This window comes from Trachypithecus francoisi, unplaced genomic scaffold (assembly GCF_009764315.1).
Source record: "Trachypithecus francoisi isolate TF-2019V2 unplaced genomic scaffold, Tfra_2.0 Lachesis_group14, whole genome shotgun sequence".
Classification (NCBI taxonomy): Eukaryota; Metazoa; Chordata; class Mammalia; order Primates; family Cercopithecidae; genus Trachypithecus; species Trachypithecus francoisi.
In genome coordinates this window covers 32,013,969-32,032,190 of record NW_022681459.1, presented here as the reverse complement: position 1 = coordinate 32,032,190, position 18,222 = coordinate 32,013,969, and the positions used below count along the sequence as shown (strand labels likewise).

Below are 18,222 nucleotides of genomic sequence, written 5' to 3'. Positions count from 1 at the left end.
GAGTAAATCACCTTGAAAGCTCAAGAAACAGATTGACAGTACTTAGTAGGATCACCAGGCACCAAAAAGCAACAGTTTTGAAGAAAAAAGTGTTAAACCTGTAATTTTATATCTAGCCAAATTATCATTTAAACACGAAGATTTAATAAAAATATTATCAGACATACAAGGTTTGAAAAGCATTTCCACACAAGGACTTAACTGAAAACACTCATGGAAAAAGGCGCTCACAAAAACAGAGCAAGAAACAAACTGCGACTTTTGTGACGGATTTGGACGTTACTATGATTCCCCTGCTTTAAACATTATTGCTGTCTTAGAAAACAAGGAAAATAAGTATAGATTAAAAACTACCTAGAACTAAAAATATAGATAACATCAACATGATAGGGTATAACAACAGATCCAAAAATACTCAACAAACCCCAAGTATAACAAAACCAGCTAACGCGCATAATAATCAAATCTCTCAATACCAGCGTCTTAGTCTGTTCAGCTGCCATAACAAAACAGCATAAACTAAGTGGCTTAAACAACACAAATTTATTTTCTTACTGGAGACTGGATGTCTGAGATCAAGGTGCCTCATGGTTGGTGTCTGGTGAGGGCTCTCTTCCAGGCTTACAGACCTCTGCCTTCTAACCATTCTACTCATAGGGTGATGGGGCAGGGCGGGGGCCAGCAAGCTCTAGTGCCTCTTCTTTTATTTTTTTTTTTGTTTTTAAGACAGTCTCGGCCGGGCGCGGTGGCTCAAGCCTGTAATCCCAGCACTTTGGGAGGCCGAGACGGGCGGATCACGAGGTCAGGAGATCGAGACCATCCTGGCTAACATGGTGAAACCCCGTCTCTACTAAAAAATACAAAAAACTAGCTGGGTGACGTGGCGGGCGCCTGTAGTCCCAGCTACTTGGGAGACTGAGGCAGGAGAATGGCATAAACCCAGGAGGCGGGGCTTGCAGTGAGCTGAGATCCGGCCACTGCACTCCAGCCTGGGCGGCAGAGCCAGACTCCGTCTCAAAAAAAAAAAAAAAAAAAAAAAGACAGTCTCATTCAGGCTGGAATGCAGTGTGGCAATACGGGCTCACTGCAACCTCCACCTCCCAGTTCAAGCGATTCTCATGCCTCAGTCTCCAGAGCACCTGGGACTACCAGCGTGTGCCATCACAACTGGCTAATTTGTGTATTTTTAGTGGAGATGGGGTTCTGCTATGTTGGCCAGGCTGGCCTCCCCCTGCTTCAGCCTCCCAAAGTGCTGGGATTACAGGTGTGAACTACTGCGCCTGGCCAATGCCTCTTCTTATACGGGCACCAATCCCACTGTGAGGGCCCCACTCTCATGGTCTCATCTAACCCTGATTACCTCCCAAAGGATCAAACTCCAAACAGCATCCCACTGGGGCTAGGGCTTCAATATAGGAATTTCAGAGAGGATATAATCGAGTCCACAGAATAGTGATGAAGAGAAAAATCTTAAAAGTGCAAGAAGAAAAAAAGACGCATTAGCTACAACAGAACACAGATAAGAAACAAAGTTGAAGGACTAACACTACTGATTTTAACATTTACTATTAAGGTACGATCATCAAGAGAACACTGTTTTGCCATAAAGACAGATGAAGAGATCACTAGAACAGAACAGACAGTCCAGAAATAGATGCATGCATTTACGTGTAACTGCTTTTAGAAAAAAGTGCAAAGGGAATTCACTGGAGAAAGCATAGACTTAAGGAATGGTCCAGGAACAGTTGAGTATCTCCATGCAAAAAAATAAACTATGATCCATAGCTTGTACTTACACTAAAATTAACTAAAAAAAAAAAATCACAAACTTAAAGGCACTAAAATAGCACTAAAAAACCTAAAACTATAAAACTTGTACAAGAAAACACAAGAGAGAATCTTTGTAATCTTGGGTTAGGGAAAGATTTCTTAAACACAAGAACAAAAGCACTATCCATTTTTAAAAAAATAACTTGGACTTCATCAAGATTAAAAACTTCTGCTCTTCAAAAGATACTTTAAAGAAACACAAAGATAAATCACAGCCTGAGAGAAAATATTGGCAAATCCTATTTATGATAAAAGACCTGTATTCAAAAGACAAAGAATTGGCCGGGCGCAGTGGCTCAAGCCTGTAATCCCAGCACTTTGGGAGGCCGAGGCGGGCGGATCACGAGGTCAGGAGATCGAGACCATCCTGGCGAACACGGTGAAACCTCGTCTCTACTAAAAAATACAAAAAACTAGCCGGACGAGATGGCGGGTGCCTGTAGTCCCAGCTACTCGGGAGGCTGAGGCAGGAGAATGGCGTCAATCCGGGAGGTGGAGCTTGCAGTGAGCTGAGATCTGGCCACTGCACTCCAGCCTGGGAGACAGAGTGAGACTCTGTCTCAAAAAAAAAAAAGACAAAGAATATACCTAGTATAAACTTCACTAGGGCAGAAACCAGTTTATTAACATCACTTCCATGAGCAGGAACAGGGTTGGGGAGAAAAGCCGGGACATGTAGAAAATTCGGAGGGACAGAGGGGAGGAGACGTTTCCTAGGACCAGTCTCATGGAAGGCACACATGTGTGCATGCATCTGCATCCAGGCATGAGGACAACAGTGCTCCGTGAAATGCTGAGGGCAGCCATCTCAGGATTCAGAGGTATCAGGTGATTTTTACCTTTGTCCTTAAATTTGGTACTTTTTTTATATATTTAACACTAAGCATGTATTATTTACATAATCAGAGAAGAAGTTGTTTGCCACATGATGAAGTTTTTTTATAAATGTATATCAAATTGGTAAGACATTATCTGGTCAAATATTTCTTAGACTATTTATTTATACTCCCTGTTGAAAAAACATTTAAAATATTAATCTTCGTTTTCAGTATTCTTAAAACGACAATTATCCCTATTAAAATTTTTTCTGAAAAAGGGCTATCAAAAGAGCTTAAATATGAAGAAAATATACAATCACACAGTGGTGAAAATATTAAATAGGTAACGTGCTCAAGTTATTAATACATAAACTATAATAGAAAAACGTGAATTTTTTTCAATGGCTATTCTGTTAATTCCAGTAAAATATCAGAGACAAATTTAAATATTCATAAAAGCACTGCCAAACAGAGTGGCATAAATTTAATTGGAAGGAAATCTCCAAAATTAAAAAAACACTAAAACACCTACACCTAGCGGTAAAGCGGATTCGTAAAGCACAAAAATTATTAGTATCAATTTCAAAGTAAAAAGCATACAAAAGTTTAAAAGAAATTATTCTAGTAAGAGAGAGAAGACTTCTCTAGAGAGTTCTGCAGCCATCCCCTGAGAAAGTGCCACTAAAGCTACACCATACATTAAAACAGACCGTGGTTACGTGAAGGTTAAATATTTTTCTTGAAAAAAATATGATGATGTACGTTACCGCTTATGTGAAAAGAATTTCTTTGGCAGATATTGTGGCAAAGAACAAATAACTGAAAGACTTCATGGCGAGAGTCCCAGGGCTCCAGGCCTGCCCCCTTTCCCCACTGCCTGAGCTGTGACCCTACCTGACCGGAAGCGCTCATCCCTCGAGGTGGTGGGCCGAGACTTCTGCTGCTTGGGTGCAGCCGCCGTGGTTTGTGAGGGCCCAGGAATTCTATTCTCTGCTTGTAGAGATGGGTCTATTCCTGAAAACACAATTTTATGGGAATACCTTGTGTGAACAATTTGCTTTTCCAATTATGAAAAAAATCCATTGAAAACAGCTTACATTTCTCATCTGTTGCATACACTCTATCAAAGAGCCTTTAATCTGGAAGTCAGTGATAGACGCATGAATGCTGTGGGTTAAGGGCAACATCCACTTTCATGTTCTCCTCTCCCCACATCACCCCACCCTGCCTCTCATGCACCATCTGCATGAAGGGTGATGATCAAACAGCTGGCCCTGTACCCTTGGCAGCACAGCACATGGCAGCTGACATCAGGGGTGGGAGCCGTGGTAGAAAGCCCTCCCAAAGCCCACTTCAGAATTGTGTTTCTAAGTCTGAAATGGCCTGTGCTGTTTGTCCCCAGCATTGGTCTATAGTGTCAGTAAACCCTGAGTGAGAAACAGCTCACCAGAGATCACTGGGGTCCACCAGTAGCCCTCTGATACAAACAGGAAAAAAGTGAAAAGGCAGAGAAAACAAGAGCGAGAGGGGCATTAGAATGATAGCATCAGGGCACAAAGTGCTCAGAGGCTGGGAACTGCTCAGGCCAGGCCAACTGCCCTCGCTGCACCGCCCACTTGCTCTGCCTCTAAATCAGGACAAATGAAGAGCACACTGTGCTCCACACTCCTTCGCCAGGCCCTCCACTCTCTGGGCAGTGGTCCCCTGGCCACAAGACACATTACCGTGAGTGAAGGAATGGTGAACAATTGTTCAAGTCACTAAACAAAATCCCTGGTATCATTTGAACCCAATTTGCTGACATTTGCAAACAGCACAAAGCAAAACCTGCAGCTGTGCTTCAACAAAAATATGTGTTTAGCTTTAGCCTTTGTTTCAAAATGTCTCATAAAATTGGCCAGCAGGAATTCCAGTCCCACTGGCTCCTCCAGCCCTAACCACTCCCTGAAGAGGCAGAGTCCACACTGCCTCAAACCTGGGCAGGTCAGTGACTGCCCCAACAAGCGTAGTGTGGCAGAAGTGATGCTGGGTGACCTCCAAGGCTGGTGGTGAAAGGCGACACAACTCTTCCTAGCTCTCTGCAACACCACACACCAAGTCTAGAGTGTTAAGCCCCACAGTGGAGGGGCCACATGAGGACAGAGGGAGACACAGGCAGGGCTGGGGAGCCCGGTGCTCGGCAGCAGGAGTATCCCCACCCCAACAGCCACAGCTGTGACTGAGGAGCCCTCACAGGATGTTGGCCCAGGACTTGAGCACCCAGCTCTGGCTCTGTGGACAGGGACAAGGTAACATTTGAGCTGGGCCTGCACTGCACATTTGTGAGCAGAACAGATGCTGCTGATGTTGTTCAAGTACTATGTACATTTTGGGATGGTCAGTGCTGTGGAGAATGGAAACACTCTCTACAGAAATTGCTATTAGCCCTTCAAAAGGTGAACACACATACATACACGTGTGCGTGTGTGTGTGTGTGTGTGTACAAAACCCATATTGAGCAGAGCCCTACTGACTTTTGGCTTTTTGTGACTGGATAAAACAACTTTAAAGTTCACAATGGACAATACCAAGTCTCACACCTTATGGATGATAGACAAGCATGCTGTAAAGTGATGTATACACAAATGGACTTCCTTACACTTGTATTCCAAAATATGCGTCCTTTTATTCTTTGAGACAGATTCATTTATTTAACAAAGATACAAGACCCAATGCGAAATTACTGGATGAAGGAGTAGATATATTTTTAACTTAACAGATATGAAGAGGTAACTTTCCAAAAAGGTTATAGCAATTCACGCTCTGACAAGCAATGTATGAAAGTGCCATTTCCCCACTCTCTGTCAGCACTAGATGTTATAAAAAGTTCTAGAATTTTGCCAATGTGATAAGAGAAAAATGGTGCCCTTTAATTTGCATTTCCATATCTACCACTGAGGTTGAACACAATTTAATATGTATTGCTTATCCACATTTCTTCTCCTTTGGATTTGTTCCAAAATCCAGGACACCCTGAACTGTGTACACATACAGAGCTGTGGCCTGGCGAGTAGCAGCTCAGTCATTCTGAAATGTTCTCATTTCTAGGGAGCCTGTCACACCTGTCCATCTTTTCCTTTCTAGCTTCCAGGTCTCCTATCTTGCCTATGAAGACAATTCCTACTCAAAGGGGTGTTCAAATAGTCTCCTGAATTGTATGTTTTTATCATTAAATAAATATTTAGAACTTTAATTATTCTGAAGTTTATGTTCACTAATGGTGGGGAGGAGGAAGAGGGTTCTTGCCTGCAGAAGGATAGTACCAGCTATTAACCCTTCCTCCTTCACATCCTCTCAAATCACTTCCGGACTTCTTCTTTTTCACTGACTGAGTTGTGTACTCTGCACACTGACATCCTCCTGTTGTGACTATAAAGCATACACCATCAGGTTTAGTATCTCAAATGCCAGTCCTTTATCACCAGTGTTCTTTTTCAAAAATTGATGGGCTACTTTCAGAATTTTGCCCCTTCTAATGGGTCATTTCCAATCCTAGGTTTAGGAAAACCTCAGGCCTGGTATTCAGACTGGACTACATTATGTTCACACATTAACTCAGGATCTGCCAGTTTTATAGGGTGTATTAAGTTTTTCCAGTTAGGAAACTGATCTGTTTCTTCACATATTAGGGTCTTGGTTATTTCTTTCAAATAGATTTTATGATCCTAACATAGGTTCTTTCTTACTAAATGCATTAATAAGCATTTGACAGTTTGTTTTCATTATGAGTAAGATTGTTTCATATTTGAAAACAGAAATATTGCTACAGAAAAGTCGCATATTTGCCTTCTATCTTCATATCTATCAAACCAAAATCACTTCCTAATTCTAATAGTTACATGACCAGTCACATGAGTTTTTGAGGTATAAAATAATATCACCTATATTTAAAGATGATTATCTTTTGTTCTCTAATATTTATTCTGCTTTGTTTTCCGTCTCACTGCATCAGCTGTGACCACCCACATAATGTGTAATAAGAAGGGGCTGGCCAGCGTTTCTGTTTACTCATTTGGAAGGGAAATGCCTACAGTATCTGATTGTTTAGTTTGATGATTGCTGGTGATTTTGGACAAATGGGCTTTAAAGATATTTTAATAGTTTCCTTCAATCCCAGTTTTACTCTGAGTTTGTTTTTATTTTGGATGAATAAATATCAGCATACAAAGAGCCTCGTCAATCTTCTTGTTGTTGATCTGTTATAAGATATATCATACCAATACAGGCAATATAAAGCATGTAGCATGTATACAGTTTAAGAATATTATTAAGAAACAATCAATGTAACCACCACATAGGCTACGAAACAAAACACTCAGTGCCTTAAGGCGTCCCTGTGACCCTCTCCAATCTAACTTCCATGAGGAAATGGTGTGCTGGTTTCTGTGAAAACCATTTCCTTCTCTGTCTGGACTCACTACACAAGGTCCCTAAGTATTAACAGCTCGGTTTGGCGTCTTTTTTTAAGCTTGTACTGGCTATATGCCTTTGTAATTCCTTCCTTCATCCCTATGATGTTTACAAGATTCATTCTTGCTGATGCATGTGGGTCTTTAGCTTTCCGCTGTATGAATTCTGTTGATGGGTATTTGAGTTCTTGGCAGTTTACAGATATAATGAACATTTTTGTACAAGAGAACAAGGTACAAACAAACAGGAGTTTCTCTAGGGCAAATATGTACCTGAAGAACTGCTGCACCTCTTCAACTTTACTATGTAATACTAGCTGCCTGCATCCTACCGATCGAATCCTCTCCAACAGGATAGCTGGCTGTGGTTACAGTGTACCTTTCTCTGATTACTAGTGAGGTTACACATCTTTCCATTTGCTCATTGGTTATTTGGATTTTCTCTTATGAAATAACCTATTTGAATCTTCATCCATTTTTCTACTAGACTTTTTCTTATCATGTTGGGAGACTTTCTGGCTATTAAGTTTAAATTAATTAAATTAAGGGAAGGTGTGGTGGCTCACACCTGTAATCTCAGCACTTTGGAAGGCTGAGGCAGAAAACTCGCTTGAAGCCAGAAGTTCAAGACCAGCCTGGGCAACATAGCAAGATCCCATCTCAATCAATAAGCTGGGCGTGGTGGTGCACACCTGTAATCCCATGTACTCAGGAGGCTGAAGTGAGAGGACTGCTTAAACCCGGGAGTTTGAGACTGCAGTGAGCTATGATCACACCACTGTGCCCCAGCCTGAGCAACAGAGTGAGACCTTGTCTCTTATGTGCAATCATCATACACGGCTGGTGTTTCATATACTGGACAATGCAGTTAGAGAACAGGTCCGTTACTGCAAGAAGTTGTACTCGACAGCACTGCTTGGTACATTCTGGACACAAGTTCTTTTTTTTTTTTTTTAAGACGAAGTCTCACTCTGTCTCCCAGGCTGGAGTGCAGTGGCATGATCCCGGCTCACTGCAACCTCCACCTCCCAGGTTCAAGCGATTCTCCTGCTTCAGCTTCCTGAGTAGCTGGAACTACAGGTACGCGCCACCATGCCCGGCTAATTTTTGTATTTTTTAGTACAGTCGGGGCTTCGCTATGTTGGCCAGGTTGGTCTTGAACTCCTGACCTCACGATCCCCCCGCCCCAGCCTCCCAAAGCGCTGGGAATACAGGCGTGACCTACCGCACCTGGCCTGGCCTCTGGATACTACTTATTTGTGTTACAACTATCTTCTCACACTCTGTAGTTTGTCTTTGCAATCTCTTTATGATGATGTTTGAAAAAAAGAAGTTCTTAATTTTAATGTGGTCCAATTAATCAATCCTTTCCTTTATGGTTCCTGCTTTTTGGCACCTTTAGTGACATCAAAAAATCCTATCTTGAGATGGTGACAATTTTCCTATAAGATTTTCTAAAGGCTTTAAAGATCTTTCAAATTAGGCCGAATACATCTGGAACCGATTTTTGTCTCCAATGTCATGCGCTTTATATATGGACAAAGAACTATGCCAGCACCATGCCTGCCACACCCGCTATTTCCATGTGCAAAGTCCATGCACGTATGCATCTGTCTGAGCTGTCCACTCTGTCTTAGTGACAATGGCTTTATAGTAACTCTTCATATCCTTATTGGGCCAATCCTCTCGCCTCATTCTTTTTTGAGCATATTTTGGGTCTCTTGACCTTTTAGACTTGGATATACATCTCAGAACTAACTTGTTAAGTTACACACACACACACACACACCCCTACTGAAATGATGAATGCACTGAATCTACAAATCAATCTAATGTGGCAAAAACTGACATCTTTACAATGGATGCTCTAGCCCCAGTAAGGAAATGTGCCAGGCTGTTCATAATCATAAAAATAAAATAAATCCTCTTTGGGAATGAGATCTGAGATCTGTATCAAGCCAGAGCTTTAAATTATAATCTATGCCTTTGGATTTTATTATTTAATATTAGAGGCATATTTTTCAAGACCAGCCTGGGCAACACAGCGAGACCCTGTCTCCATCAATAATCAACATATACCAGTGTTTAAACTTGGTTTAACATTGCTAACAAATGTTAAACTCTAAAAACAAGTTAAAAATCAAGTCTTATGAAACAATATAATTGCTATGTAACATCTGAGTGTATTGACCTTACCTTGAATAAGCGGTATATAACGTGCAAGCAGCTTTGCCCTTTTCTTTTCATACCCTTTTTGAGTGATGTCACCTAAAACAACAATGGAAAAAAGAATTACATTTCTTCTACAATTGCAAAATTTTAGAATTAAAAATTAATTCATGATTGAAAAACTGGAAACACTAATGTCCTTCCACAAAGTGGTAGGACAAATAAACTATGATGGACCCATAAAATGGAATACCACTCAGCAGTAAGAAAGGAACAAACTACTGATACACACGGCAATTTGGATCGATCTCACACGCATGCTGCTGAGTGAAAGAAGCCAGACTCAAAAGGCTGTATACGGAATCCTCAATGTTTATGACATTCTGGAAAAGATACAACCATAGAATCAGAGACAGATAGTGGTTGCCAGGGTCTGGCAGTGAGGAAAGGACCAGGGAATTTGGAGGGTGGTGAAACTGCTCCACGTCAGGAGTGTAGTGGTGGTTACACGAGTATATGCACTTGTCAAAAATCTGTACCATTACAGAAAAGTAAGGGTGAATTTTACTGTGTAGAAATAATACTTCAAATTTTAAAAATTATGATCACCATCCCCTGGGAGCTTGCCAAAATTGCAGACTCTGAGGCCACACCCAACTGACAGAATCCAAAACTGCACTTTATCGAGACCCTCCGGTCATTCCTGTGCAGGTTCAAGTTTCACAAGTATTGCAATAAGGGACCCACGGGACACAAGTCCTCCCAGGCCAAGGGGTGTCTTTGAGAAAGGAGGAAAAAGGATGGCTGTCCCAATAAATTATCATAATGAAAAATAGCCCGAAAACAAATGAAACCACCTAGGAATGAGGTAGGAAACGCACCATCATGGAAACACTTCTTAACCTAAGCACAGTATTTGGGTTCCTACGCATACCTGGAAGTTCTAACAGTGGATCTGTAATGCTTTGAAGACTTTATTTAGACCAGAAATATGTATTACAGTTCTCATGATTAGCCTGTCCTCTGGGTGAACATGGTGGTGTTTTTAGTGTTTTGTAAGACCTTCCTTCTCTCAAAACAAACAAGCAAAGCAGTAAGGCTGCCGCGAATCAGACGACACAGGCTGATGTTGCTTATCGAGTACACAACTGAGTATTTCCATTAGATGAATTTCAGGCTGATGTCGCTTACTGACTACACAACCGAGAATTTCCGTTAGATGAATTCCAGGCTGATGTCGCTTATTGAGTACACAACCGAGTATTTCCTTTAGATGAATTTTTTATTGTAGGATTTGTTGTGTGAACAGATTGACACCGTTGAATATGTGACATCTAAGTTAAGCCTCAGTGGAAGCCTCTGGGTAGGCATTAATATGCCATCATACAGAAGAAAAGCCTGAGCCATGGCCTGTGGGCCAAACAGCTGCTCTGGTCCAGAGTCTACCACAACCTCCCCACCTACTTCACCCTGCACTGCGCCCAAGCCCTGCCCTCTGCACAGAGCCTCTGCTTTAAGAGCTCACTTGGCTCCTCCCAAGCCTCTTATGCTTATCTGTCTGTCCTTCCATTTATTTATTCCCTGTGCCCCCACTGTGTTCCAATCCTTCAGACAACTTTTTTTTTGCATTTAGGGTCTTTTAGACATATTTTCTTATACTTTTTTACAGTGCCTTTTGGAAACTTTTTTATAGCGTCTTTTAGAATATATTCTGCAGAACTCATGCTGCTTTGTGTCTGTGTATTTTTAATTGACCTGAATGGCATTATATTATAAATGACTGTTTTCTTCCCTAAGCCTTCCATTTTTAAAACCAACCCTTCCTCAATGCAATGAGCACATCTGATCTACTGCACTGACCCGGGTGCCCCTTGGAAGTACATCATCCTTGTTCACCCCCTCACCCCATCACTGGACACCCCCAGGTCCAGAGCCAGCCACCACCCATACCAACATGCTCAGTGCTGCAGTGACAATCCTCATCAGCTTCAGGATATAACTGTACAATTTCACTTATTAAGTTTCAACTTGTACACAACTTTTTAAGGTTTAGAAGGCAGTAATTTTCTTTTTTTTTTTTTTTTTTTTTTTTGAGATGGAGTCTGGCTCTGCCGCCCAGGCTGGAGTGCAGTGGCCAGCTCTCAGCTCACTGCAAGCTCCACCTCCCCGGTTCACGCCATTCTCCTGTCTCAGCCTCCCGAGTAGCTGGGACTACAGGCGCCCGCCTCGTCGCCCGGCTAGTTTTTTGTATTTTTTAGTAGAGACGGGGTTTCACCGTATTAGCCAGGATGGTCTCGATCTCCTGACCTCGTGATCCGCCCGTCTCGGCCTCCCAAAGTGCTGGGATTACAGGCTTGAGCCACCGCGCCCGGCCAGAAGGCAGTAATTTTCAAATGTGCATGTGCATAGGAGAGGCAATTAACCTGCATCACAGACGTATGAAATGTGGCTCTGGCTAAACTCCACTGCTGCAGAAGAATCTCCCTCAGGACCACAGACGCCAAATCCGAACTAATATCACCAAGTCCTTCACGTGGCAACACAACTTCTAAAAACCCATTCTCAAAAGCACTCAACTACCCCTTCAGTTCGCAGGAACAAGGATGAGTAGTGCACACTATATGTGATGGCAAATAAGGCAAAACAATCTAATTGCCTGTCACCAAGACGAAATAAATATGCTGCCAAACATCTGTACTACAGGATTCTATCAATCTTAAAAAATAAAATAAAATCCTGTTATTTGTGGGGCCTGGGGTTAGACATCACTTACATGGATTCTTGGTATCCTACTGGGTAAGAAGAGCAGCTTGAAAACAATATATATACAGAATGATTCCATTCTGATCAAATAAAATTAAGCATGTATATTTACTTAGTAGTTGTGTATATTTGTATATACACAGAAAATGTCCAGGAGGGATGCACAACTAATTATTAATAGCATTTTCCCCTGTGGAGTGATTTGTCTTTGGGTAGGGTGAGAGACAGATTCATTTTTTACTTCATATACTTTTATTCTTTAAAATTTTTAGACACATAATCCTTTGTAATTAAGAATGTATGGAAGATGGTTTTGACAACGTGTAATGCTACATAAGATGTTACTGGGGGTAACTAGATGAATTCCATGTATTATTTTTGCAACTTCGAGTCTAAAATTATTTCAAAGTAATACATTTTAAAATATACGGAAGAGATTATGCAGAATTGTTTTCTTTTTTAGATGTCTCATAAAATTTGCCAGTGAAACCATATGGCTTTACAGGTTTATTTTCTAGGTTTTAAACTATGAAATTAATTTATTTAGTAGTTACAGGACTATTCAGGTTTTGGCTTCATTACTGATGAGTTCTGGGGGGTTGTGGCTTTCAAGAAATTGGTACCTTTCATCTAAGATGTTGAAAACAGTCGTGTAGGCCAGGCGTGGTGGCTCACGCCTGTAATCCCAGCACTTTGGGAGGCTGAGGTGGGCGGATCGCTTGAGGCCAGGAGTTCAAGACCAGCCTGGCCAACATGGTGAAATGCCGTCTATACTAAAAATAGAAAAATTAGCTGGGCATGGTGGCACGCGCCAGTGGTCCCAGCTACTTAGGAGGCTGAGGCTGGAGAATCACTTGAACCTGGGAGGCAGAGGTTGCAGTGAGCCAAGATCACGCCACTGCGCTCCAACCTGGACAACAGAGAGAGATTCTGAAGAAAGAAAAGAAACAGAGAGAGAGAGAGAGGAAGGAAGGAGAAAGAGAGAGAGAGAGAGAGAGAGAAAGTAGTCAGTGTCACTTAACAATGGGAGTACATTCTGAGAAATGCATTGTCAATCAATTTCACTGTTGTACAAACATCATTTGAGTCTACACACACAAACCGAGATGGTATAACTGACTGCATCGACGCCATATGGTAGAGCCTGTTGCTCCTAGGCTACAAACCTGTACAGTATGTTATTGTGCTACACGCTGTAGCCAATTGTGACACAATGGTATTTACGTGTTTAAAATATTTAGGCCAGGCACGGTGACTCACACCTGCAATCCTAGCACTTTGGGAGGCCGAGGAGGGCAGATTGCCTGAGCTCAGGAGTTCAAGACCAGCCTGGGCAAAACGGTGAAACCCCATCTCTACTAAAATACAAAAAATTAGCCAGGTGTGGCAGCGTGCACCTGTAGTCCCAGCTACTTGGGAAGCTGAGGCAGGAGAATCTCTTGAACCCGGGAGGTGGAGGTTGCAGTGAGCTGAGATCGTGCAACTGCACTCCAGCCTGGGCCACAGAGTGAGACTCTGTCTCAAAAAACAAAACAAAAACAACAACAAAATATATATTTATAAACACAGAAAAGGTACAGTAAAAATACGGTATAAAAGATGAAAAATAATACACCTGTATAGAGCATTTACCATGAATTGGGCTTACAGGAATGGAAGTGGCTCTGTGTGAATCACTGAGGGGTGAGTGACTGTGAAGACATTACTGTACACGACTGTAGACTTAATACTCTGTACACTTAGGCTACACTACATTTAGAGAAAAACATTTTCTTTCTTCAATAATAAATTAACCTTAGCTTACTGCAGCTTTTAAAAAACGTTTTAACCTTTATAATAACACAGCTTGAGACACCAACACATTGCATAGTTGTACAAAAATATTTTCTTTCTTTATATCCTTACTCTTTTTTTTTTTTTTTTTTTTTTAAGAGACAGGGTCTTGCTGTGTCTCTGAACAGACAGGCTGGAATAGTGGCAGAATCATAGCTCACCACAGCCTGGAACTGTTGGGCTCAAGTGATCCTCCCACATCAGCCTCCTGAGTAGCCAGGACTGCAGGTGCTGTTCTACCACACCCAGCCAATTTTTAAATTTTTTGTGGAGACTGGGTCTTGTCATGCTGTCTAGGCTGGTCTCCAACTCCCAGTCTCAAGCAATCTTCCCATCTTGGCTTCCCAAAGTGTTGGGATTACAGGAATGAGTCATCATGCCCAGCTTACAAGCTTTTCTGTATTCTTTTAAGTTTTGTGGGTTTTTTTGTTGTTGTTGTTTTGGGGCTTTTTTTTTCTTACTTTTAAAACTTTTTTGTTAAAAACTAAGACACACACATTAGCCTAGGCCTACAGTGGGTTAAGGTCATCAGTAACACTGCTTTCCACCTCCACATCTTAACCTACTGGAAGGTCTTCAAGGGTAATAACATGCATGGAAGCTGACACTTCCTATGATTACAAAACCTTCTTCTCAAATAACTCCTGAAGGGTCTGCCTGAGGCTGTTTGGCAGTTAACCTTTTTAAAATATAATAGGAATATACTCTAAAACAACAATAAAATGTACAGTAAACACAAAAACCAGTAACATTCATGTGTTATCATTACCAAGTATTATGTACAGTACATAAATATATGGACTAGATTTTTAATAGATTGGCAGCACAGGTTTGTTTACACCAGCATCACCACAAACATGTGAGTAATGAGTTGTGTTACAATAGCTACAAGGTCAGTAGGTGGTAAGAATTTTTAGCTTTATCGTGATCTCACGCGGCCACTGTCGTATATGCGGTCCATCGTTGCCTGAAGCATCTACAGGGCATACGACCAGATATGGATACAGTTGTTCACAGCACTCCCTTATCATGCTTTAATGTCTGTGCACCCCATAGAGATAGGCCTCTTTCATTCCTGACTTTGGTAATTTGTGTCTTTGGTAACTGGTATTTTTTCACTGTCAGTCTTGTTAGAGGTTTATCAAACTGAACCAGGTTTTGGTTCCACTATTTTTTGTTTTTGTTTTTTTGAGACGGAGTCTTGCTCTGTCACACAGGATGGAGTGCAGTGGCGCAACTGGCTCACCGCAACTTCCACCTCTCAGGTTCAAGCGATTCTCCTGCCTCAGCCTCCCAAGTAGCTGAGATTACAGGTGTGTGCCACCACGCCTGGCTCATTTTTGTATTTTTAGTAGAGATGAGGTTTCACCATGTGAGCCAGGCTGGTCTAGAATTCCTGACCTCAAGTGATCCAACCCCCTCGGCCTCCCAAAGTGCTGGGATTACAGGTGTGAGCCACTGCGCCCGGCCCCACTGATTTTTTCCTATTGTTTTTTCTGTTTTCAGTTTCACTGATTTCTGCTGTTATCATTTTCCTTCTGTGAGGAAACACAAAACCATAATGAGATACCACTATATGCCTATTCAAACAGCTAAAGCTTTAAAAATACTGACAATGTCAAGTGCTGACAAGGACTGTGAAGCAATAAAAACCCATATATTGCTGGTGGGAATGCAAAATGGTACAGCCACTCTGGAAAACAGCGCGGAAGTTCTTCATACAGTAAAGCAAACACTCACCAGATGACCCAGCAATTCCACTTGATTATCTACCCTAGAGAAGTAAAAACTTGTGTTCACATAAAAACCTGTACACAATTGTTTATAGCCACTTTATTCTTAATCACCAAAAAACTAGAAACAACCCAGATGTCAAGTGAATGGATAAAGAGACTGTGACATAACCATACTATGGAAAACTCCTCGGCAATAAAGAGGAGCAGACTACTGATACCTGCAAAAATGTGAATGAATTTCAAAACACATTACGCGGAGATCAAGAAGCCAATCTCGAAACGTTACGTGCTGTCTGATTCCAGTTATAGGACATTTCTGAAAAGATACACCCACAAGGATAGGGAACAGATAAGCTAGGAGAGCAGAAGACTGCAGAGGGATAAATGAGGAGTGTTTGGGGATGATGGTGCTGCTCTTTCTCTTTTTTGGTTTTTCATTATGTTTTAGAGTCAGGGTCTTGCTCTGCCACCCAGGCCGGAGCACGGTAGCATAGCTCACTGCAGCCTCGAACTTCTGGGCTCAAGCAAATCAGCTTCCCAGAGTCTGAAAGGAGAGTCTGACAAAGAAGTACTTCAGGCAGCTAGCAGCTGGGTGACTCCACAATGGACCAAGCGTGGCTAAGGAAGAGGCACCCCAAAAGGGCATGACATAATGGCTGGGAGCCCCAAATGCCCCACAGGTTCCAATCCAGTACAGTACAGTCTGCCCTTGGTCAGGTCACTTTGACCACCTCCAAGATGGGCACCAGCCAGAAATCAGATACACACGAGAGACCTTGGACCCAAGTGAGCTGGACACAGCTGCCAGTGTTTATTCCTTTGGAAAGGTGTTGGCCTTTGCTTTGCTGCCAAAGAAGGGGTCCAGAGTCCACTAGGTCCCAATTTGGGCCACACAAGCTTACCCAGGATCCCAAAGCAAGGTTTCTGCACCATGGCAGCTGGGAAAGCCCCCAGCTGCCACTGGACTAGACAGGTCCTACTGGAGGTGCCCACACAGAGGAGGAGGAAACAATAAAATGAGGGATGATCCATACCTGATATGGTCTGGCTCTGTGTCCTCCCCACTCAAATCTCACCTTGAACTGAAACAATCCCCACGTTGAAGGTGGGAGGGACCCAGTGGGAGGTAACTGAATCAGGGGGCACATTTTTCCCCATGCTGTTCTCTGGATAGCGAGTAAGTCTCACAAGCTCTGATGGTTTTATAAAAGGGCAGTTCCCCTGCACATACCCTCTTGCCTGCCACCATGTAGGATGTCCCTTTGCTTTCTTCATCTTCCGCCACGATTGTGAAGCCTCCCCAGCATGTGGAACTGTGTGTCTGTTAAACCTCTTTCCTTTATAAATTACCGAGTCTCGTTTTACGTCTCCGTTGGCAGCATGAGAACAGAACAGCATGAGACAGAACATACGATACCTGACCACAATAAAGACTGAAGACAGATGCCACAAAAAATATAGGCAGTCTCCAAGCTTGTGACACAGAACAACAGGTGAAGAAAATCTGTGAAGAGTAATATTTTGCATGGTGCACCATTCACTGATAACAGTCATTCTTATACTTAATATAAGCATGTAGAGATTTCCCTTTTCAAGTCTAAAAGTTTCCAAACACAGGGGTCTTAAATATGCAGATCTAATACACAAAAGCAGAACCTATCTGACTGCAATTTAAATTACTTATGCAGCCAAGCATGGTGGCTCACCTCTGTAATCCCAGCACTTTGGGAGGCCAAGGTGGGAAGACTGTTTGAGCCCAAGAGATAGAAGCCACCTTGGGCAACACAAACCCTGTCTCTACAAAAAAAAGAAAAAAAAACAATTAGGTGGCTGTGGTGGCACATGCCTATAGTCCTAGCTACTAGGCAGGCTGAGGTGGGAAGATTGCTTGAGCCCAGGAGTTCGAGGCTGCAGTGAGCTATGATAGCACCACTGCACTCCAGCCTGAATAGCAGAATGAGACCTTAAAAAAACAATAATAACAAACAAATTATTATGCTCAACACTGAAGAGTGTAGAGATGCTTCCACAGTAGTGTTTGAATGTCCATTGTCTCATTCATTTGTAATTAAAAGCAGACTTTTAAAATGTTTAGTAAATACTCTTTTATCTCGAAGTTTTTAATAAAATATGAAAAATATGTTCATTAAACTGAATACATACACACACACAGGAACTCCATTTATGGCACTGACAAAATTATAGCACTCAGACCAACTCTTCCAATGGGAACTAAAAAGATCGCACTAAACTTTTTCTGTAAATCTAAAGACATTACAGAAGTGAAGAACTGAGGGTCAAGTCAAAAAGTAATCACCAAGTAGCTGAATTGAGTGGAACTCTAACAGACTCAGAGAGCCAGGAGCTCATCGAGGAGGAGGTGCCCGCTGAACTGGGTGGAACTCTGACAGACTCAGAGAGCTCATCGAGGAGGAGGTGCCCTGGAAAGCATCCCAGGTTGTTTGTTGGGACTTAGAAGGACCATATCTTGCATATGAGCTAAAAATAGCGCAGAACCCGTAAGGACTGGAGCCAGTTTCAAACCACTTTCTCTATATGTAGATTAAAGTGATCTTGGATTGCACGTACTCCCAACCTATCTACCTATCAGATGCAAAAGTAAGC

The 18,222-nt window shown here is 42.1% G+C and overlaps 1 protein-coding gene across 4 annotated transcripts in view; it reads right to left on the bottom strand.

Moving 5' to 3' along the window:
• The window catches only part of DIP2A (disco interacting protein 2 homolog A), a 110,338-nt gene that overhangs the window by 72,164 nt on the left and 19,952 nt on the right, over positions 1–18,222 (bottom strand). For all 4 annotated transcript variants that reach the window (XR_004442227.1, XM_033232699.1, XM_033232701.1 and 1 more), the window contains exons 2-3: positions 9,293–9,364; positions 3,543–3,662 (exon numbers count right to left, since the gene is read on the bottom strand). Coding sequence is in view for 3 of the 4 variants with exons in the window: in XM_033232699.1 (XP_033088590.1) it covers positions 3,543–3,662; positions 9,293–9,364 (192 nt within the window). In the remaining variant the exon portion in view is untranslated. The remainder of the gene's footprint in view (positions 1–3,542; positions 3,663–9,292; positions 9,365–18,222) is intronic.